This window comes from Anas acuta, chromosome Z, assembly GCF_963932015.1.
Source record: "Anas acuta chromosome Z, bAnaAcu1.1, whole genome shotgun sequence".
Lineage (NCBI taxonomy): Eukaryota > Metazoa > Chordata > Aves > Anseriformes > Anatidae > Anas > Anas acuta.
This window is the reverse complement of record NC_089017.1, coordinates 44460035-44484965: the sequence shown is the minus strand read 5'-3', so window position 1 is coordinate 44484965 and position 24931 is coordinate 44460035. Positions and strand designations below refer to the sequence as shown.

Below are 24931 nucleotides of genomic sequence, written 5' to 3'. Positions count from 1 at the left end.
ACCATTCTATGATTCTATGAACGTAGTGCATTTGAAAACAGATCTTAAATTGACTATCACATACATAATGTAAAAAATGACTTTCTGTTACAACAATGGATTAGAAATACTAACTAAATTTTAAAATTTTATAAAATTAAGTCACTCTTGCTGAGAGCAGTATGCTTTTGGTACCTCATGAACTTTGAGTGGTAAATAATGAAAAGAAATAAGAGCATATGCCACTGGTATGTCTGCATTTCTTAATTTATTGTTTCTATGTATGTAAGCCTTTAGTTATTAATAATTCTGAATTTACAGTTTTAATGATGTATCTATGGAATTCTTCTCCTGAGTGTATATGAAACTGTGTATTTGAAAGAAAATTTAATTTCATGTACTGCGACCTTAAAGTCCAGATCATCTCTATATCATATAGTGCTTTTCTCTCTTTCCTGTATTTCTCCCCTTGTTTTTTCCCTTTATATAAAGAATATAGAATATAATCATTTGGTAGGTAAGTAGATACTTAGCTGTGGGGAAACAGATTGCAGCTAGTTTAAAAAAAAAAAGTTTATTTACACACTAATATTAGCTGTATAACATGGTTACAGGGGAAAAAAGGCAGTATTTATGCATCTGTCAAACATTTTTCATGTATATATATTTGCATGTAATTGCAATTGTTTGTTTTGTAGATGTTGCAATTGAAAGCTGGGCTTTAAATTGTGGGTTATGTCAAAAACTTAACATACAGCCACTAGTTTTGAAACTCTAAGGTTATTGTTCATCATACACATACACACTCCCCGAACTGAATGCTACTTAAGAATACATAAGCATAAATCTCTTGGCCAAATTTATATTTCAAGTCAGTGACAGAAGAAGATTAGAATGCAAAACTTCAAACAAAGGGAGAAGAAAAAGTAAATAACAGAATTGGACTAGAATTTGGAGATCAGGACAGTATCAACTTAGTACACTACCACAGCCAATTACATGTCCCTTCCGTGACAGGTGATGTGGTTGATGTAGGCAGTGATTGTCTCTTATTGCCAGAATAAGGTCAAATCTGTCCCAAGGGATGGACTTGGCATTCATCCATGCTGAATTTCATGATTCCTGCTGATAACTATTCATACATATATTTTAAATGTGTATGTTATATAGCACTTAAAATGAGGTCATGTGAATAAACAGTATCTCCATTGTGGTATAACTCCGGTAGGCAGCTAAGCACCACACAAATGCTTGCTCAGTTGCTCCAGTGGAATAGGGGAGAGAATCAGAAATCATGCATAACAGTTCCTTGGGAAGACAAATGCCATAACTCAGAATGATGCCTTCCCTACCCTCTTTCCTCCTAGCTTTTATTGCTGAGCAAGACATCATACGGTACAGGATATACCTCTCATCATTTGGGTTCAGCTATCCTGGCTGTGTCCCCTTCCAACTTCTTGTGCACCTTCAGCCTCCTCATTGGCAGGACAACATAAGAAGCAGAAGAGACTTTGACTCTGTGTAAGCACTGCTCTGCAACAACTAAAACATGTTTGTGCTATCAACAATGTTTTCATCAAAAATTCAAAAGGTAGCACCATATCTTTTCTTCTTTCGATGAAGAAAATTAACTCTGTCCCAGCCAAAACCAAGATAGACCCTTCTGTGGTTTCAGTATAGTGCCAGGGCTGCTGTTGACCCTCTTCCTTGTACTTTCATCTGTCTAATAAACAACATTCTTTGTCCAGTCATACTTCAACAACAACAACAATAATAATTTATCTGCAGTGACTAGTAGTGCAAATCATTAGGCAATCGAATTATCTTCATGGGCCACACTGGGATTATGTTATCTGCAGTTAGACACAGTTGGTTTGATTGCCATCCAGTTTTTGGAGAAACAGACTATGTAGCAGGAATGGCACATTTAGCCTAAGAATCTTATAATTAATATTCATTATTATTCATTTGTTGTCATTTGACACATCTGAAGATGACACTTAAAATTGCTGTATGGTAGTAGTTTTCAATTAGTTATTATTAAAGATACTTCAGTTACTTCAAACTGGAACAGATTTGGACTTGTCTGTATGGAGAGAAAGAACAGCATACAGTCATTCTGTACAAGGGATAGGCTGCGTAGGGTAGCGATTGTTTATAAAGGTTTCTGTACTTGTTCCAGAAAGAGTCATCTTAAGAACTATAAGGTTTCGCTTGACATGAGTGTCCTATTTACCTCCTTTTAACATTTAATATTTTGAAATTTGAGTTATGGTTCACTAGTGATTTTGCAATTTTTTATGTATGTTTAAGCTACGCTAGGCCTTCTCAGTGCAAGACTTAAAAGGGTTTGGGATGAGTTCTGAGTTTTAAAGCATTGAGCCTCTTCCAGTGTTTTGACACAACTAATTTGACTAAAGCAAACTGCAATTCAACTATACTTCTGGGTAATTGCTGCCAAAAAAAAAAAAAAGCACACAGCAGAGTCCATTTACAATGTGCTGTTGAAGCAATAAATCTGTGAAAAGAATAACATGTGTTTAATTTCAGTAAACCTCTCCTTAAATTTTTTTAGGAATGTTTGGAGGCTTATGGTGCTGTATAGAACCTGCTGGCACATTACTTAGGAGAAACTTAATTTTTACCACTGTAGCTAGTAACATGTATTGAACGCTTTACAACACAGGAAAAGAAAGTAGTGTTAAAGACTAACAGACAAAACTAGTTATACCTAGGAAATCTGGGGTGGGGGGGGGGAGGAGGGGATGGGGCAGGGGGCAAAAAAGGGTACTTCTAAAAAAAAAAAAAAGAATGTTAAATGTAAGAATGACCTTAAAACAACAATTTGAAAATAATAAATGGTAGGAATCTTGTTATGACAATCCTATATTGATCGTAATGATCCTATATTTGCCCATTGTACTGTGCCTTCCCACTTATTGGAGACTTAATTTTCCATGTGAAGCTGGGTGCTGATGGTTTAAATTGGTAGGAATGTTGTCATACTCTCACAAATTTAGCTGGCAGAGCAAGAGATGGGATTCCAGTAGATGTTGTGTGTTTTTCAGTGTGATTTGTGTTCATATGAATATGAGCAAAAGGTAATGTTTTAGATCATAAATAACTTTTTTTTTTTTTTTTTTGATTCAATGTTTTCCAAAGGAGGATGGGGGTGGGGTGAGGTGAGGTGAAGTGAAGTGAGTAAAGTTTGCTCGTAGCTTCTGGCCAATCCTAGTCAGGAGGAACCTTACATTAAACAGGAAAAAATAATCGTAGGCAGCACTTGTGGATTTGACCATGCTGTAGCAGTAAATTCTGAGCTAGGAGGCACAGGAGAATTACACAGACTAAAGGCAGGTATAGATAGCATTCAGTGTGACTTATTACATTTACAGATTTCCTCTAGTGTCCTAATGACTTAGCTCACAGTGACAGGAGGAGGAAACAATTGTGTATTTGCTGATTGCGGGATCATTATGAGCTATCAAGCATGTTGTAGGTATGAAAGAAACCTCTAATTGGTCAAATTTCACGCAGCTATGGTGAAATGAGAGCTGCAATATGGCTTGCTGATGATCAGAGAGAAGAATTCAGTGGTGGCTACAAGGATAATTATAGTAGTAAAGCCTGTTTCATCAAGCAATGATCAAAGGCAAGTGTGTTTATCTTCACACAGCAGAAACTGCGATAGAGTATGATTGCTTTTTATAAAAACAATGGAGTGAATATTAAGGAGCTGGAAAGCTGGCCAAGAAATAAAACAATGCAGACTCAGGATCAGATGGGTCTAAAATAATAGCCGTGCATAAACTCAGGTTAGAAAACTGCAAAGATTTCCAACTATTAGAAGAGAAAAAAATGAACAAATTTTCAAATAAAAATCAGCAGCAGTTATACTGAAACTACTTTAATTAAAAATAAGAGCAAGGAAATATATTTAAAAGGAATTTAGGCTGATAAAGGATCTGTACTACCAAGGTGATTGTAAGAAAGTCTGTATTTTACAAACTCTTGAATGCATAGGGGGATGGACTTGATCTGCAGAGCTACCACATGTAAAATGCAAAGGGAATTTGTACTCCCAGTACTATTTCTCATGCTTTACTGACTCTCTCAATGCTTCATGTCTTATGCAGTGAGAATTAAGGTAGTATAATGAGAATTATAAAATGCATGCTGTGCTTGACATAGGAAATAGGATTTGATTTATCAAGATGAGTTTAGTAGAATCTGGCAATAATATTGAAGTTAAATTTGTAAGCAAACCTGCAGTTTCATGAGTGATATATAATTCTCCTTGTTTGCTTGCCTGGCTACAAGAGAAATGCTAACTAGTCTTTTATGACTTGGAGATGTTAATAAAACATCTCAAAATCCACTGTTCTGGGTCAGTCACTAGAGACATCAGCCAAGCATTCTCTCTTCTGGGTTTTCCTTCAGGATGTTGTAATTTGCTCAGAAAAATATGCATAGCATGTTTTAATACTGAGTGATCCTCTCAGCACTGGAGGAGTCCAGACAATTCAGTTGGTAGCCAGTGGTCTTCTCCTGCTGGGTTTTCCTGCTTTCTCCAGAATGCATTTTAGTGCATTTTCCTCTATCACAGGTGGTGCTTAAATAGTTTTTTGGTTCCTTATAGCCACAGCTTAATCAATCAGAACCTGAGCAAGAGCTTCCTGCAGGGAAAAAAAAGAGGGGGGGGGGAAATCTGGAGGTGCAACATAATTTCAGTTTTTGATTATTGGTTTAGGAGTTTTACTGAATTCTTCTGGAGATCAAAGGGCAAGTACATAGTAATCAAAACATGTTGACTTTCCTGGAGACAGTGACATGAGCTAAACAAATGGACTCCATGAGTTGTTGTGTTTACAATCAGGTGATATTTCTAATTATGTGAAATATCAGAGCGTTCATTGATTTAAGCTGGTTTGTGAAGAGGTAGTCACATGAAACTGATGCCCAACATATAACACTACACAGAAAATTGTGGCACTTAGAGGGACTTTTGTCAGGCTCCTGTGTTTCACTGCTGATTGCAGTGAGTGGACACCTGATTTTAAAAGAACACAAACAGTTTAGGAACTACATGCTTTTGCCTAAGAAATGAAGTTAAAATAGGGAGATCAGAATTTATAATTTTTCTGTATTTTTGTTTGCAATTTCATTGCAATAGTGCAGTGAATGCCTATTCACTAGCACTTGGGCTGGGTCAATCCCAGGTTTTTTATATAGACTGGGAGAAGAACTTGAGAGCAGCCCTATGGAGAAGGACTTGGGGGTCCTGCTGGACAAGAAGCTGGACATGAGCCTCCAGTGTGCACTTGCAGCCCAGGCCAACTGCATCGTGGGCTGCATCAGAAAAGGGATGGCCAGCAGGGAGAGGGAGGTGATTATCCCCCTCTACTCTGCTCTTCTGAGGCCCCACCTGGAATACTGCATGGGGCCTCCAGCACAAGAATGATGTGGAACTCTTGGAATGGGTCCAGTGGAGGGCCACTAAGATGATCAGAGGCTTGGAGCACCTCTCATATGCAGAAAGGTTGAAGGAACTGGGCTTGTTTAGTTTGGAGAAGAGAAGGCTCTAGGGAGACCTCAGTGCGGCCTTCCAGTACTTGAAGGGAGTGTGTAAACAGGAGGAGGAACACCTGTTTCATATGTTGATAGTGATAGGACAAGGGGGAATGGTTTTAAACTAACTTGGGAGATTTAGGTTGTAAATTAGGAGAAAGTTTTTCACTCAGAGGGTGGTGAGGCACTGGAACAGGTTGCCCAGAGAGGTTGTCCCATCCCTGGAGGCATCCAAGGCCAGGCTGGATGTAGCTCTGGGCAACTCTGCCCGGAGCACGGGGGTTGAAACTAGATGATCTTCAAGGTCCTTTTCAACCTAGGCTATGATTCTATTATTACTAGAGAGTTGTGTAATGAATGCTGCTGAGTAATAACTTGATCGTTCTGCATTTATTGGAATTTTTCAGAGAATGAGGAGTGTGTGTTTCTGTCAATGTATAGTAATTTTTAAACCCTATAAAATGGCAAGAGAATCAAGGGATGTAACAACTTTATGATTTTAAGGTTACTCTTCAAAAATTATGGTGCTGGAAAATGGGGAATTCTTACCTGCTCTGAAATTTGCCTTAATCTTTAGCAAAGAAGAGCTTGTGTACCAATTCACAACACACACCCTTATCTTGTTTAAAAACAAAAAACAAAATAAACAAACAAAAAAACATGCATCACGTAAGGTAAAGCCCATTTTGAAGAAAGTCCGTGAATGTGATATTACCACTACACATTTATTACAACAGTCATGTATTCTATCATGGGAAATATTTTAGCTTTTCATCTTTAGGATGAACTTCTGTGGATTTAGAAAACTTCATGCAAAAGAAGAAAGCAAAAATTGTGAGAACCTTTATGGTAAATCCAGATACCATAGAACATATGATAAAATTGACAGTGCTGAATCAAAAACAAACAAACAAAAAACACAAAACAACAACAACAAAGAAAAAGAAAACAACAACAAACACAACAGAAACAAATGTGTTAAAGATGGATAAGGAAATTATAAGGATTATATATATTCCAGTGATACAGGTAGTTTTTTGATTTATACCTGTGTTGATACAAGTGCCTTTACTGCTTTTTCTTTCTTTACCTTAAAGCCAGAATTAACCAAAATGCTTTATAATTTAGTATTAAGGAGAAGTTTGCCTGAAGCATTGAAGAGCTGGCGTGAAATGCTTGGAAAATCAGTTTGGATTATCTACACTTATGTTAATTTTACCGTATCTGTTTCTGATGTTTCAGTAATAGACAAAAAACAAACAAACAAACAAAAAAACCTACACACACCAAAAACAAAACAAAACAAAACCACCAAAAAACGCAACTTAGCATAAGTGTGTCCTTTAGCTTTAAAGACATTGTAATGCAGCTGTGCAGACTGGTTACAGCCTAAGTGTTAATTTTCTCAGATGTGAGATAGAAATTTCCCAATACACTCTACAAAAATCCCAATTTTCAAGCCTTTACCCTGGAAATCTGAGTACTGAACTGCACACTCTAATCTGAGAGGTCTATTTTCTAGTCTCAGATTCTAGTGTTTTGGGGGAAAAGTAAGTGAACTGCGTATTCCACAAATTAGCACTATTTGGGACTAGTGAGAGTAGGTTTTTTGCATAGTTGTGCGATTCTTGCAGAGACTATAGATTATCACTGGTTTACCTGCTGAAATTTAGATGCTTTTTCTTAGTTTAGTTGCATATTAGCAAAATACGCATTCTTAAAAGAATCTAGGTCTTTTAAGAAGATAGATTGCATGTCACTGAAAACTGAATAACTAAGGTTCAGAACTCAAAACTAATGGGAAGCCTGAAGGCATTGAATCTGGTGCATGGTTATGAAGCAGTATGTCCCTGCTGAGATATTCTAATCACAAAGTTTGCTACTTCTCTACTATTCTTCAGCAAGTAGGAAGCTAAAAGGTATAGGGTCTTGTATGGGTCTAATAAAAAGTTTTCCTTTCTTCTGAAGGAAGAGCTTCATCATCCTCATCCTAAATGATAAGATGCATTTAGTTTTCAGATTAAAAACTGTTATCTGAAGTAAAGTTTTTAAAGGAAATTAATGTAGCATTCCTGTTCCAGAGCTAGAAAAAATAAAAAAATAAAAAATAGAATTTCACTTTGAGCAAAAGTCAGTGTTGCTGTTGGAACTTTATTTTGGCAGTGCTGTGGTATTTGGTATCCTGGATTTTTTTTGTTGTTGTTGCTTTTAAATATTTATTTATTTATTTTGCTATAGTTTAATGGCACATACAATACAATATACATGTGTTTCTGGTGTTGCTGATTTAACCTTGAGTTGGAACTTTCCATCTATAAACACAGTTCAGAAAGAAAAGGGAAAAGTTAGATAGAATCAACAGATTGCCAAAACATTTTTTATGGAAAAGGAAAGGGAGATGAAAAATTAATTCTGCCTGTATCTTGGTACAATTCACTTTATATAATCTGTTATATCTTGGATTTTTATTACTGAATATTCCCTAGTAATCTTCAGAGTGTACAGCTATATGAATTGATTTTGAATATCAAGTGATATTTCTTGCATTTCCAGATGGGTTTTGTAAACGTGAGATGTTTTATGTATGTGACCATTAAAAAATACTCTGAAGATACTAAAAAAAAAAGTCACAGGAGTGTCTACTATATAGTGGGTATTTGTTGTTAGCATCATTTTAGAGAATATCTGATAAAACTACAGGTGACGTAATTTGACGTAATTTTGCATCCTCCAATGTCTGTTGTCTTATAATGCTTAAGAATTAGGGAATTAGCTTAAGAATTAGGGAATACTATATAGCACAGAGGCAAGATACCATCAAGTCGCTGAATGACAGTTTCTTGTGTAAAGAAATCAGTTTTTGTGTTTCACGTTACCTGCAAGAAATATGGGCAGCCCAGTAGGCTATAAGGGAAGAGGCACACTTTGGCTGTGGAGGTAGGGCAGCAAAGTTTTGCTGGTAGAAGCGCAGGAGATCCTAGGGTAGAGGTTTTGTTTTGAGGAGGTGTGATGTGGTGTATGTTGCTAAGGAAAGGTATTTGTGGGATAGGAGAGAAGACTTGAGATATGCAAAAGGATTTCAGACTGCAAGATACAAATTATTTTTTAGTGTAATGGGGAAACTGTCACTGTATCAAAGCAGACTGTTTTAAGGTCCCACTGAACATCTGAAAAACATGAATAAAAAACAACAGGTATTTCATATCCCTGTCAGTTTCGTAGTTGTGATCATACATCACACTGCCTCAAATGCCTGGTTTCCAAGGTTTGTTACAGTTGTCACAACTCTCAAGTGACATTTAAGAAACTATTAACTTCAATGAATTGCAAGATCGCTATTAAATATTTGACAGCATTGACTCATTTCCAAAGCTACAAATCTGTTAGTTTCTTCAAGTTCTGGTTCACTTATGGACAGCAGTAGACAGCAGACCAGCTATGTCTGTAAGCATTTGCAGTGCAGGAATCACAAGAACAGCATTTGTATGGATGTGTTACTCATTATAAGGTAGGGGAAAGGATACTTTTAAAAATAAATCTCAAAATAAAGTGGATTCTGTAAGTCATTGAAAGTCAGTAGTTAAGGATCTTAGTAGATCTTCAGTAGTTAAGGATCTTAGTAGATCATTTTGCAGCTTTTTCTTAGGGTAATTTTTACTAATATTCTTAATTTGTTTTTGAGATCTTATTTACTGTGGTTGGAAAGAGAAAGCTAACTAGTTTTCTTTTATTATCTAGTCATCCTTTCTCATACTCAAGAAGTTGAATCCTTCATGTGTGGCAAATGAGTCTTTTCTACTTTTAATCTTGGAAATGAACATATGTGAGGAAGAGGAATTGATCTGTTTTTTTCTACTCCACCTAAAGTTCATGTGTACTGAAAAGCTACTCGTAGCTTCTGGGGTTTGTGGACGCTGTGAGTGTATAACATACATATTTGCTCTGTTCTTATATTCTTTCTTGTTATCTACTGTTCTGCATTGTCAGAGAGATGATACTTTACAGTATTGACCTTTATTCTGGCCTAGTCCAGTGGTTCATATGTGCTTAATATAGATGTTCTTAATATTGTCAGTCACCAATTTTTTCAGTGGTGTAAGTGATCAGTCAGTCTGGCAAAGTAGGGTGGGAACAACTTTGCTAGATGAAAGATTTTCCCGGAGAAATGGGATATTGAGATTTGAGAAGGGAAATTCTGAAAAATTATGCCTCTTATGTATTTTTGTTGAAAGACAGCCCTGTAAAAAAAAATAAAATTGTAATATTTGAAAATATTTCAATTGTTTTCATCAGACAGTAAAGAAAGGGACAAGTGCTAAAATCTACTTTAGATATTTACATTCTGTAAATCTAACACTTGAAATATAACATGACAGATCTCAAATGAGTTATAAAATAATTTATTGCACTTGCACAGCCTTACTAAAACATTTTTATTTTGGTGTTGTCAATGACTGTTTGTGGTTACTTCTTAACTGGACTGTACTTTGTTTAGATATCATCCTGCATTGTGAGGACAGTTTAAAAATCATTGCAAATATTAGTATATTGTGAATTTAAGGCAGCATTTGTACTGAATACACAAGTAATTTCTAATAGTGTGTTTACAGAGGGAGACTTAGGTCTAAAAAAGGAAATATTTTATTTCTGGCTCAGAAACATGAAATTTGGAATCTGGCGGAAATGCCAGACATCTTAGGGTTTGGCTGGCAGTGAATTAATGGGAAAATGGAAGGTTTAGGGGGAACAACCACAAACTGTGTCTGGGTGGACCTGGCATCTATAGTTTCTTTATCCATTGGTCTCCTTTACTTCATTTTCTTTTCAACAAATGAGATTCTGTTAGATTGGTGGCCTTTCTGTGAGCAATTTACACTTCATTCTCCACTTTCTGCTTGCGAGATCTTGCTCAGCAGAGTAAAGTTATGTGAATAATAGCACCCATTGAAATGGGTGCTAACCCATCTCAATTTTGCGTGCTTCACTATTTCACAACTTCATTCATACCTATCAGAAATGAAGAAATTATTTTACATGTGCAGTATCAGCTTGTGTCGATAAAAGTAGTCATCATCTTAAATATAATGAGAATGGAATCCTGTAGGGAGTGATTTTACCAAAGATTCGGGGTAATGTCTACTTAAAGTCCTCGGCTAGTTGTTTTATTTGCAAGAGTTAAAAAAAAAAAAAAAAAAAAAAAAAAAACATGAAAAAAAAAATGTTTCTACAGACCTTAAATTTTGGGGCCAGTACTGAAAGCACGCTTTGATCTGAATAGTGTCTGCATAACAGTCTGACTTTTTTTCCCCTCTATCAGTGCTATAAGTTAGGACATTATGCATAAGTATATATACTTACATAGTGCCCAATCCTACCTTTAAAGGACAGAAAGAGTTGGTTTAAGTCTCAGTTCAGCATTGAAAGCCTATCAATAGAGATAACACTGCCCCTCCCCCTGGTCTTACTGCTTCTAATTCTGTGCAGCAGCTTGGAAGAAGCAGGTAGACAGAGAAAACGTCTAGGAAAAGTACAATGTGTATACTGTGCAAAGCCCGGAAATGCAGTTAATTGGAGACAGAAGTTGCTGGCACTTATGAATTGTTTCCTCAGCCTTCAGCAATGAAGGTACTTAAGGACGGAAAGCTGTAGCTTGTTTGAATAGCGAGAACATGCAAAGTGCTTACCCTGTTATTTGCAGTTTGAAAAGATGTTTGAGCTTGCTTTGTTGTGTGCTTTACTGAGAGTTAGAGGCTTTTGTTTGTGCTGCGTTTCAGCTATAGTCAAATCCTGGTAGCACTGTTAGAATCATGATACTGATACTAGTCTTGAGTTTTAAAATCATGGAGGAAAACCTGCTTCAGACTGGACAACAATATGTAAATTAAAGATTTTGCCTCAGTACTAAAATCTTAAATTCTGAGACAGTTTACTAAGAGTACAAAGCCTTAAATTACCACAATATGTTTTAAAATTGGCAAGTATTGAAATAGTAAATAAGAATAATCTTTTCCAATGTACACTGAAGAAAGTTTCATTTTTATACTATAGGTGGCATAAATTGAGTTCTGAGGAACTGATCCATCTCTCACATGAATATCTGAGTGCTGATGGTTTCAATATTGAAGACTTCCTCCATCTGATATGAATGAATATTTCCTAAGACAGTCTCGCTCTGTTCTTTAGGCAGCATGGTAAGGCTGTGAAGTGCAGCTTTTTACAGCTGGTCCTTGCACACTGCTTGCATCTGCTTCACAAGACAACAGAGAGTGAACTGCAGGGAAGATTTTTATTGAGGTCATGACAAGGCAATGTTATGCCCACTTTTTACTGATACCTAGTTTGAGATGCTTGTGGAATCAATAAAGAGAAAAAAAAAAAGGCAGGAAAGGTGTAACACAGTAGGAGTCTTATTTCATATGAGAATTCGGAAATTTTGAATCTATTGCTTGTTTTGAAGAACATACCATTATTAGATACATATGTGTAAATGCAAGCATACAGCTGATAGTAATAACCCGCAGTAGGTAGGCAGATACATAAGTCTGTACTGCTTCATGCATTGTCAGTGTGAGCAGTGTGGCAGGCTTATTTCAAGTTCTGTTCTAGTTCCATAGATTTGTGGGTTTGTTTGTTTGTTTGTTTTTATCATTATTTTAATGTCTGTACTGGGTGTCTGTACCCAGGTGCTGGCAGCAGGGGGCTAACACCTCTGTGACAATGTATGTAAGAATGGGTAAAACATGTGAGGAGGGAAGGAAAAAAATGTGAGAAACATCCATGAAGAGAGAAAGGCCAGAGAACGAAGGGGAGGAGGAGGAGGTTCTCCAGGTACTGGAGCAGAAATCTCCCTGCTGCCAGTGGAGAAGACCATGCTGGAGCAGGTATTCAAACTGCTGCCCATGGAGGACTCTAGGCCTCCACAGGTGGATCTGCCCTGAAGGAGATTGCAACCTCTGGAGAGCCCATGCTGGAGCTCCTGAGTGTCTGCAGCCCATGGGGGCAACCCACACCGAATCAGAGGCAAAGTCTGAGAAAGATGGAGCAACAGAGAACATGCTGACCATACTCATCATCCTCCCCTGCTCCACTTATGGTGTGAAAGGTGGTGTTTTAATTTATCTTCATTTCTTACTATCCAAGTGAGAGAGAGCAGCGAGGTGGGTGTTTGGCAGGTGGCTAAGGTCAGCCCACCTGGTGCGTTTCTTGCGGAGTGAAGCATTTTCCTTTGATATGCCGAGAAACTGGGTTAAAAACTACTACTACTTAAGAGACTAATGCTAAATTGTAGACCACTGAGAAATCATCCTTCAGAGCCTGTAATCTGCATTCTTAAAAAATAAAAATAAAAAATTGTATATTTCTGCCATTTCTTTGAAGTCTGTGTCATGATGTCTTCATTTATTATTACATTTCACCGAACCTCTGTGTAGAAAATGCAGCATATTGGCAAGATGCTTTCATAAATATTTTCTGGTAGCTAAAGTCTTCTTTTTGACAGTATTATCTGTGCCCTAAATCTTCTCTGGGATGTTAAAATAACCTAGGATATTAAAATGGGAACCACTTAATGTCTGGGTGTAGTACACATTCATGAATATTTTTCTGTTACTCCATTTTTTGTGATAATGACAGCAAAGAAAAAAAAAATCCCTTTATCTAACTTTGCAGTTCTTAGGAAAGCATATTCATTTTTATTACTTTCCTTCACTGCATAGTTGTGTAAATTCTTCAAGAAACAGCATCATGTTCAAAATCTGAGTTGTTTCAATTTGGAGTGATAATAAGCTGCTACTCTGAATTGTTTTGCAAGGAATGAATTAGAATGTAGGAATTGAAGTTAGTTCCTAATCAAGAAATTTCTTGGCTTATGCCCAGTATCTGATGACTATATGCATAGGTGGTCTTCACAGATTAATTTAAATTTAATGTTTGTGTATCTTTTCATAGCAATATAATTTTATTAGAAACAGTAATATTACTTCAGGTTTTCACAGGTACTTGACAGAAAGTAATATCCTTATGTATACTCCAAACAGGAAAAAATAATAGGCCATAGTTTTAGAAAAGGAATGCTGGAAAGAAAAAGGTAGCATGAGTGTTATAACACAGATATTTGAAGTAATGTGCCATAATAGTTTCTGGTATGGTATCTTTCACCAGTTGGAGTTGCCCAGAACATGCAGATTTTTTTTTTCTTCATCTCTGATCTGTGTGATCCAGTTGGATGTAAAATAACAGTTTTCTTACTTAAGAAATCTAACCCACGTACTGTTTTTGTGGGTATTGACATGTTTTAGATGTCAGCTCTTCTTGTGTTAGATAAAAGCAAACATTTGGTCTTCTTTGAGGACTAGTGTTCTTAATTGGCTTTTTGCATCAGTTTATTTTAAGAAAGTTGATAGTCCTTGTATGTGAATGTATGTTGTAGAAAACTTTTATTTATGAGGGCAAATGTCCACTCTAAAATACATGTGGTAGATGTGTGTCCATTTCAGACTGTGCATACTTAGTTCTGTATAATATATAATACTTTGCATGCTCATTTAATAAAGTCTGCTCTATAGTTTTAAGCTCACACTATGTTGTGTAGATTGGTTAAGATGCAGGACAAGTACCCAGTTCATTCTTTCTTAGGAGGTTTGAAGAATTTTTTGCCAAATGATGTTGTCCTGGGCATGAACTCCTCTGAGATGTATTTAAGTTTTATCTTACTTAGGTTAGAAACTTGAAAATGCAGACATAAATGAATGCAGTGGGAAAAATATACATGGTATGTTATTTTTGCATGAGGTAAGTCCACCATCCCAGTAAGCTTTTCAGTTACAGCTACAAGCACTGTTAGCTATTCAGTTGATATTGGTGAAATGGATCAGTTCCTCAGAACTCACTTACCAAAAGCTACCTGGTACTAGCCCAGTTGCACATTATTTCATGCATTTGTTTAGTCTTTGTTTCATTACGCATCTTCATGACATAGGGGTTTTGCCATTTTGACTGAAGTCTGTATTTAGTCCTAGCATCCAGTTGGCATCCAATATCTGAAAAAACTTTCAAAGTGTGGTGCTTGAATGCCTGGTTTTGTATTTCTCTACTTTCTGTGTTCAGTTTTATAGTAGAAGATAATCTTAATTCCACTTGCAATGATTATGAGAAATTAGGAACATTATTACGAGGATAGGGATTCAACTTCTCTTTATTAAATATGAAATTGTTCAAGAGGTGGAGGAATAGTGATGTGTTTTTGAAAGTAGTCACAATGATCACAAACGTATTTGGTTACTCAGATTTATCTGACAACTACCCATTTGAATATATATAACTGAAGTTAGTTTTATTCAATAAACTTTACATCAATTTTCAGTTCTTTAACTTATGGCCGAGGACACTGAGTATAATTTTTGGAATTCTGTACTGATGGACTAATGTTCAGTTGATGTAAAGAGCTGAAAACCAATGTAAAATGTCAGTGATCTTGGCACAGCTTCTCAGTATGTCTAGATGGCAATCTGAAGAACAGCATCTTAAAGCTGTATTTTCATTTCACAGCAAAAGGAATGAAGACAGAAAAAATATGCTGGATGTCTTATGATTCAATCTTTTTTGAAGATTAAAGGGCTAAGGCCTTTTGTGTAGGTACATGAGTCAAAAATACGTATCTGTCCTAAATCCAGAAATTATCAGCATATTTCAGATTTTACTAGCATAAATAATGATTTATACAAACAAACAAACAAAAGATGCTTGAGTAAAATTCAGGGTTAGATATAAAAATCAAATGAAAGTATTTTATGCAGTTTACAGGTATTTGAGAATTACTTTTTAAAGTAATTTACTTTTAAATTTTTACTTTTAAATTATACTTCATTTAACTTTACTATTTATAGTTAAATATTAGCTTAGCTAATTGTTACATCAGGGTAAACTTATAGAGGTAACATTATGCTCCACATAACAGATGAGTGCCATCTGGTACAGAAAGTACCTAATAGTATGAACATAGCTGACCTTCTGTGTAACATCCAAAGCTCATGGTAAAGGTAAACTGACCTAAAAAGTGCATGCAAGAAGAAAACAAAACAGACAAACTTACTCAGCTACTTTTAAGTTTGTGTACAATGTTAATGATGAACTTCCAACAGCTGTTCAGGATTCTACAGCTAGTGTGTCTGACTAAAAAATTAAAAACCTGTACTTGCTTTTATTTAATGTGAATGTGAAGAGAGATTTTGTTTTTGTTTTCTTGTGTTTGTTCTTAAAGTAAACACTGGTTTGAAGGAAGTCATAATTTGTAAGACATATAAAATTTCATTTTATTTTCTTACTTTGATCAGAATTTCTTTTTGATTTATCTGAATGTCAGGCAGAATATCCAACATGATAATGATGTCTACATAATCCCAGAAGAGACAAACTTATTTTCTATTTCTGTCTATTTGTACTACATGGAAATATACAGAAGAGTTCTTCGATTCTTTTAGTCATATATACAGTGTTTTATTTTTGTAGTAAAACTGTTTAATACATTTTTTTGGTTTAGAGAATGGTAAATTCCACTGTCAGTCTTACTAATCATGTATTCAAGGGGAGAAAGAAAAGATGAGCACTGAGCATTAGTGACTCTGATAGGAACCTGTGTGTTTTGGGACTTTAGTAGTTTAAGCTGAGTTAGAGTTGGATGGTATTTATATAAGTAAGTTTTTGTTTGTTTATTTTAACTTTGACCAAACTCTTGTCATACATGTATTAGGTGTGCATGTAGTATGTTAGATTTTTGTGTCTGTTTCTGTGCATAAACATGGTGGGGAAAAAAAGCTAACCATTTAAATGGCTATAATAGAAAGTTTTTCTGTTTTAGCTGCTGGTAACCTGGGAGGAATTGCTGTCTGTTTGCTTATTTATTTACCTACTTACTTAAGTTAAAAATGTGCAAAAGGAGTCATTAGTTTTTTCAAGCTTCATAAATGTTCAGGATGTATTCTTACTGCCTAAATTATTCTTGTTTTTTCATTAAATACAATTATCAAAAAAATTGACAATACATTGAGTTATAGAGCTAGTGTATAGACTTTTCTGTACATGCTGTACATATTTAAATGACCCCGTGGGTCTCCCAAAGCAAGCTTTTAACATTCCAGATCTTTTACTGAGCATCTGCTACTGGCATGTAGCCACCCACCCACACATTTCATTGAAATAAATGAAATTTATGCAACTGAAGTAAAAGGACTTGTAAAATATGAAGGTAGTCACCTTGCTAGTAAGGTTACTAAAACAAAGGGTTTTCTTAAATGGAGCTTTGTGTGTGTGTGTGTGTGTGTGTGTATTTTTGTGTGTGGTGTGTGTGTTTTCCTTCTGCAGAACTGTGTGCACAATTATATAGTTTATTTGATTCTTATCTTATGTGTTCCTTTTGTTTTCCTTTGCAGATGGGGTTTATACAGATTAATGAGGACTTCATATTTATTGAGCCACTCAATCGCACTTTGGCTGTGACAGGTCATGCACACAGGGTGTACAGACGAAAAAGGTCCGTAGAGGAGAAAATAACTGAAAAGCCAGCTTCTCAGAATCAGTACTGTGGTGTTGTTACAGGTAATATACAAATCTCACTGAACAGACGTAATGTAGTAGACATATTCTAAGATATGTAGATAATAGTTAAAGGCAACAAAACCAACAAAAGCATATCTGATTATTCTCGTAGTAGTAACTTATGGTGGACTTCAGGATGGCATGCTAAGGATGCAGTTTCACCCCTCAGAAGAGGGAACTGTTAGTTAGTACTGCTTCTTAAATGACTGATTATATTTGAAAGTAGAAACATTTTGGCCATTTTTAATTTCAATTACAACCTATTTCTTTGTCCTCTCTATCGTCTTGGTAGTTGCTGGTTTGCTTGCTATGTGCAGTGCTCGTACTCAATTTTCAGTTTTAAAACATGAGCAAAGTTCATTCCAGTTTCAGTTGTTAATGTTTTGAACTTCCAAATAAGTTTGACACTGAATGTAAATGATCTTTATAACACTGTTCTTGTTTTATGATTGCCACTTAAAATAACTCTGTGATACAACCTTAATGGAGGGTAGAAACAGTTTTTCAAGTAGAAGGGTTTCAACCAAGTTTGGTGCATAGGGATCATGTAGTTATGTTCACTGGGGAGGAAAAAAAAAGCCTTTTGTGAAAGATAATACTCTGTTGTTGTTTCATCATCAGTTTCTTTTCTTCAAAGGAGAGTGGACATCTTAGTCTTTTAGATATCCTCACCATGAGCTAAGGATATTTTTAATGCTGTTGTGTGAAATTAGTTTTTTGTTTTGTTTTGTTTTGTTTTGTTTTTCCTTTATGTCTCCTAACCTTGTAAAAGAAAAATATTGAGAAATGGTAGAGAAATAGCAGAGGAACCTTGTATGGCTAGAGAGCTGGAATCCATGTCAGTTGGGGTGAGGTAGTAGGAAATTTCTTCCCTTCAAATTTGTTCTTCCAAACTGGTGAAGAAAGAAGGGTGGATGAAAGTACAGTTTTCTGGTGCTGATAGTGTCTGTACAGAGAATTAGAGCCAGACTTTCCTTAGAGATGTGCTATGACAGGATGAAAGACAACAGTTCTAAGTACCATTCTGGGCAATTTCAGTTGGACACATGGCAGAAAATCCTCATCAGGGATGGCAGGCAATGCCTTGAGAGTCCATGGAGTCTGCATCCTCAGTGATTTATAAAATGTTGCTGGAAATAGCTCATAAGAGACCTTGTAGCCGGGGGTTGACATAGCTCTGGATATCCCTTCCAGCCTAAACTGTTATTTGGCTGTGTGGTTCCTCATGAACACTTCTAGCACACTGTCTGTTTTATATGGTTACAGAGTAGACTTGACAGTTTTTTGTTGTTGTTTGTTTGTTTTTTACATTCTGGAATTACTGTATTTTATTAGGCTTCCATCCAAAGGTTGAAATAAAAATGAATTGACAAAGCAAGGCTTTTGTTGTTGTTATTAAGAGGAACTAAGTAAATACCATGTAACTTACTCTACCAGGCTCTGTATTTCTCTTACTGACATTGTATTACATTACCACTGCTTATCTAAAAGCAAAATTTTCTATATTAAGAAAAGTTGTCACTACATAATGTAAAGCTGGTTATTCTTATGATATAGAATCATAGAATCATAGAATCATAGAATATCCTGAGTTGGAAGGGACCCTTAAGGATCATCAAGTCCAACTCTTGACACCGCACAGGTCTACCCAAAAGTTCAGACCATGTGACTAAGTGCACAGTCCAATCTCTTCTTAAATTCAGTCAGGCTCGGTGCAGTGACCACTTCCCTGGGGAGCCTGTTCCAGTGTGCAACCACTCTCTCTGTGAAGAACCCCTTCCTGATGTCCAGCCTAAACTTCCCCTGCCTCAGCTTAACCCCGTTCCCGCGGGTCCTGTCGCTGGTGTTAATGGAGAAAAGGTCTCCTGCCTCTCGACACCCCCTTACGAGGAAGTTGTAGACTGATGATATTCTTATGATCATTGTTAGTGCTAAGTGAATTAGAGCATGTGTGCCTGCATGTGTTTGAGAGTGACAGAAACAGAGAAAATGAAAAGTGTGCATGTGTGTGCACATGCAGGTAGGGAAGGGGAGAGAGGCATCTCATAAACAGCAATCCGTGATATGTACGGAAATTAATAAAGTGCAGACTCCTCTGTAAGGAAATTATTTTTCTGTCATGTTCATTACCAGTCATCCTTTCACTTTCTCTTGTGCTCTAAAATGGAAAAGTCAGCTTACTCTGTTTTGATAATCTTATGCCCAAGGCTCTGACTTGGTGCAAATAGTCTGTCAACAGAGATTCAAATATTTTTTTTGAAATAAGTTTCATTATCTTTATTACTAGCATGTAATTTCAAAATAACTTAAGCTGTGCATAACTGATTAGCATCTGCTGGTGTAATCTTTTTGCTAGGGGGTTTTAAATGTCTGCAGTTTCTATCTGGTTCTGTTGCACCAGCAGTACTAGTCTCACTGTGCTATTACAGGTTATTTTACTTATTAGAGCTGCAGTAAGTTATATTGATAAAAGTGCTGTCTATGCCAGGAGCAGCTTGGTGGTGTGATATTCCTTAGCTAATATGCTAATATCACCAGAAAATTCATGCTATGGTGCTATGGGCACAGCCATAAAGGTGAATCCTAGCAATAAAATAAAAAAAAAAAAAAAAAAAAAAAAAGAGCTTTTACAGCAATATTAGAGAACTTTAAGTCAAATCCTAAACTAAGTAGATTAATAAGACAGATAAAACAGCTGAAATACTGGGCACACTGATATGCACTGATATGCTTAGGTTTCATGCAGCTGTCCTGTGTAGAGTTGTAGCTGTGTGACACAGTCTAAATGTTTTCTTGGCAGTCCGGCAACTTCTCAGCAGTATGGATCTGTCTGACAGCAGGATCTCCTGCTTCTATGGTACTTGTGTCAGAATAGGTGTCCTGGAACAGGTATTTCTGCTGCTGGTTTTGAGCCAAATTGATCTCAAAGACTGGCTACATATCAAGCAAATATATATTGCCAATGATGAATTGTAATTATTAAAAGGAATGAATGTCGGTACTGGAGGTGTTGAAAGATAACTACTGGATATAATGGCTTTTCATGCAGAACTAAAGGAGGCAATCAAAGAAGGTATTGTTTGTTGTCTGTAGCTGTTGCAGGCTGGATTGAAAGATGCTGCACAGGGGAACTTGTTTGGGGAGAACAAAGAACTTGTTTTTGTGAATGGGGTGCGTTTTTTTCTTACTAGCTGGGGGAGGGAGATAATCATGCTGATGGAAACATATGCTTTCTGGATTTGTGGGAATGTGTTGAATATCCTTTCATTGCACGCGTGTGTGATTTATTTACGTATGTGAGCCAGTTGCATATACACAGACCTGACACTCCACACCTTCTACCACATGGCTCATTTAAAATCAAACTAGATTAGAAGTGTGTTACAGAGAAATCAGAAAAGAAGCAGTTACTATTAGAGCAAAGGTCTACATTGAAAAACTAATCTCTTTTCCTTCTGCTTAATATGAAGCACTTGTTGCAGCCTGAAGTTGATTTTAGAGTTTACCGAGGTCATGGCGCATGCATAAGGCACTCAGGGTTCATGGGTGGAGGGGAGAGATAATCTTCTAAAATATTCATTCCTTTTCACACAGACTAATGAATGAGCGTGCTGGCATTGAATATTGAATATTGTATCTCTTCTGTGTTTTAGAGACTGGAAGCCTCTTCTTTTACATTGCTGACAATCAGCAATATGCTGTTTTTCTGAGTTATAAGAAGACTGTGCACTTGGAGCGATGCTATTTTTGCAGAAAAAAAAAATATCCAAGTTGAAACTGGATCAAAGGCAGAAGTTTGACTTTATGAGATGAAGACTGGGCTGTTAGCTGGGAAAGCTATGTTAGTTCTTACTCTAAATGCAGTTTTTATCTGATAATCATGAAATTATGCATAAATAATCTTGATCATAGGTCTAGAGTTTTGAGATTGCACTAGAAGAGAGTGGTGCTGCTTGAGGTGTTGGTTCTCATTCCTTTGGTCAGAAGCAAGTTGTCTTTCTGCATTAAGACTTCTAAATCCATGTTGAAACTAAAACAGAGTTATGGTCAGCTGTGTGTATGGCTTCATAAGCTCTTTGATATTCAGCCAGAGTTCTATTCACCATACTGCAATTTCTATATGACTAGTGCACTCATCTTCTTTTCCTGGGAAATACAAAGCATAGGGAGGGATGGTGGTGGGCCCTCTGGTCTGGGCAAGAAGTGGGTGTACACAGAGAAAGCTCCTGTGCATGAAGGCTGGCAAGTGTACAGGAGTCTTGTAGTCCTAGCTTTTTCATGATGTTGACTCAGGTACTTTACACAATCTGGTGCTACAGTGGCTCAATATTCAGTCCTTTTTGTTATTTTTTTGGGGGGCGGGTGGGGAAGGAGGAATTTTTTAGCTTTGTTGATGTGTGTTGTTATTTTTGGTTTATAGCCTATTGAATGTCAAATATACTTGCAAATTTTTCTAGCTTTCTTGCTAGAGCACTAGTACTGGAGTATTTCTAGATTTCTTTCAATCACAAATAGTGAGTTTAAGTAATGTATTGGTATGAAATCTTCACGTTTTTTTATTGTTGTAGCAAAAATCAAAGTCTTAATGCACAGAACATTCCTGTAGAATTTTTGCCAGGGTAAGTTTTGAGCTGAATTATACATCTTTAATTTGAAGAAGCATTTTTTTTTTTCAGTTAATCTGACTTTTATTTTGTTGGTACAGACATTATTGATATAGGTATTTTTAGAGGAGTTATTGTTTCTTATCTACTATACCTTCAATAATGAGGAGTTCTTTGCAATTTTTATGAACTTGTTTATGAATGTATGAAAAATCAAGTGTTTTTGCCTAATGCCTGTTTTGCCTGCATATGACAGCAATCACAGCAGTCGTTTGAATGCAACTGCTGCCAAAATTACCAATTATATTTATCTAAAGGTCTGGGGGAAGAGCTAGGATTTTCAGATAAATGAGATCTCACATGATTGGGAATTCTGCCAGCAATTTGGAAAAGGTTGACTGGCCAAGAACAGATTGTCCTTTGGTTTGTTAACCCAGCAGATATCTGAGACAAATGAGGGGCACTGCCCCTTGCAGCCAGCTTGTCTGTGGAGCTGAACAGTCTTCTCATCCACTACAATCCTGAAGAGGATTCAACAGTTTCTGGGGCTGTGTTGGTCTTAGTATTTAGCACAATGCTGTATTAAATAGTGGGCTGCTCACTGTCAGTTTTGAACAAGTAGATCTCTAGCTAAAACTTTAAAAAAGTATGTTAACGAACTTCTCAGAACAGCCATGTTGATATTAAAACTTTTCAACCAATAGTTAGTGAGAAAGAAGTGAACAATGAATAAACTATGTGGTTGGAAACTGTACAGGAATCAATCACTGCTCCTTGGAGGAAGCTGGGATTGACCAGATGGCTCAAGAGAGATCTTCTCTAACTCAAATGAGTTTACTGTTTAAATATAGAGCTATAGCCTATTCCTGCAGCATTAAAAGTTTGTGTGGTAGGTTGGTTATATAGCTTATAGGGTGTGTTTTCTTGGTGCAAATCCTGACACTGTAGTTTCATTAAAAACAATTCTCCAAAGAGTGACAAAAGCATATATAATGTTTTATAAACTAGGCTACAAATCCAGTTACCAAACATAAGAAAAGTTTGGGGCTAGCTGTACATATGAGGTTAAACAAATGTTTGAAGTATCAAAATGAGAGAGGCTAAAATTAATATTAGTTTATGAATGTATCTGTTTCTACTTAGGAAATCAAACATCAAATATTTTATTTATTTCTGAAGATTATATGGAGATTTTCATATAAAAATAATATTGTATGCTTATCTGTGTTTGCAAATCTTACATTGTCACTAGCTGTACAGCAGTCTTTTTAAAATGTAGTAGGCTGGCCTAAATCGCTCTTGTACATAACTCTCAATAAATGACTACAGAAGATTTCTGAAGCATTGATTCTTAGTACATACAGTATAAGTAGTATAGTACTTTTAGTATACTATTTACATGCAAAAGTATATATATGTTATATTTAAGTTTAATCTATGCTATACATATATGTTTATGTTAAATCATGGGTCCTTCTTACACAGATACTTTATATTTTAAAGTCAGTTTGTACTTCAAGTTATTTTTAAGGTGATTTTTCAGCACTTTCCTGAAACATGACTTGTTTTTTGAGAATATTCTTGTGTTATAAAGTGAACTGAAGGAACTTTGCTATTAAAGATGAGACTGATTAATTGCAAAACATTTCCTTAGAATTTCTGCATATTTGATTGTTTCCAGAACATGTGTTTATAATTGTCATCTTGAGCATCACTTTTCTTGTAAACAGAGAGACCAATATTCCATTGTAGAAGCTGGAAAAAATTTCATTTAATTTCAGTGACTTCAATGAGATCAGTCCACAAAGTTTTATGTCTTCTGAGAGGATCTACCAGATTTTGACTGTTACCACAAGGGTTTTCATTTTATATTTTGTTTTTGGATGAAATTAATTTCAAAAGCATTGCTAACTGTTGTAGGCATATCAGATCACTTTCTGGTTCAAAATGTTTCTGAGTAAATAGTTTTACTTTTTCCATAGGTATTAAATTAACAATGGTGTTTTTTTTCTTTTTTTCTTTTTTTTTTTTTAGATAAAATTTAAAATTAACAAAAGCAGCAACTTCTGTCTTCTGTCTTGCTATAAATGTACTGTGTTTAAGATTTGGAGATTTCTGCAGGTTTAGAAGAAAACAGGATTTTGTTTTGTTATTTTGTATTAGCTGTTTATAGCAACACTGACTTTGTATCAGTCTGTTAATCCTGTAACTGAAACGTCACTTTTTTTTTCTGACAAATTTGTAGCCTACATAATTCTTTATATGATTCACTAGAAAGTTCTTTCATCTTTGCAAAACAGTAAAATGTATATTTTCTTTATACTATTTTTGTACCAAATCTGTATTTGTCATCTATTACACTAGGATACATCAATTGCATGAAAATATTGTCTCTAATTTATGGAAATGAGGAGATAGTAATTCTTCGGTCTCAGTGAGACTACTTTTCTGCTAAACCTAATATTAATGTAGCTTTCTCTCACAAACCATCCAGGAGGCATTTACTAGTTTATAAACGTGATAGGTGAAAGGATGCAAAGAATCTACCTGATTTTATTTGAGCAGGGTGGTTGAGCCTGATTCTCTGGTGTGAACTAACATTCATATGTAGATCAGGCCTTCAACCTGAGCCTAATTGCATTGGCAGTGCTAAATAAGCGTGTATTACATTCCACACTGTCAGAGTGATGTCCTAATCACAGGTAGCAAATCCTAAAAGTACCATAGAAGTACTTTGAAGGGTGAATTCATCAAGAAATATTTTTATGTTGCAGATAAAAGAAAATCCAAGAATCAGAAAGTGTCAGAAAGTGGAAGAGGAAAACGATACTCTTACAAATTACCTCAGGAGTACAACATAGAAACTGTTGTTGTGGCAGATCCAGCTATGGTTTCGTATCATGGAACAGATGCTGCCAGAAGGTTTATTCTAACCATCTTAAACATGGTAGGAAGTTTAAAATTAATTTTGGTGTTTTCCCAAACATGCATACATGCATAGTGCATAGGCTAATGCATACATAGTGGTCTTCATCGTGGATTTCATTGCTCCTTTTAATTATTCTGACTGAGCACCTATAAAGGGACAGTCAGTACATGACCATGGCGGTCAAGATTTAATCCATGTGTTTTGCAGTACAAAACCATGATGCTTCAGACTTGTCTGTACCATGTGGTTTTATATCATC

General features: G+C 36.0%; 1 protein-coding gene across 2 annotated transcripts in view; it reads left to right on the top strand.

The window, feature by feature from the left end:
* The window catches only part of ADAMTS19 (ADAM metallopeptidase with thrombospondin type 1 motif 19), a 163081-nt gene that overhangs the window by 16525 nt on the left and 121625 nt on the right, over positions 1–24931 (top strand). For both annotated transcript variants that reach the window (XM_068666760.1, XM_068666759.1), the window contains exons 3-4: positions 16974–17139; positions 24518–24690. In XM_068666760.1, coding sequence (XP_068522861.1) covers positions 16974–17139; positions 24518–24690 — 339 coding nt within the window. The remainder of the gene's footprint in view (positions 1–16973; positions 17140–24517; positions 24691–24931) is intronic.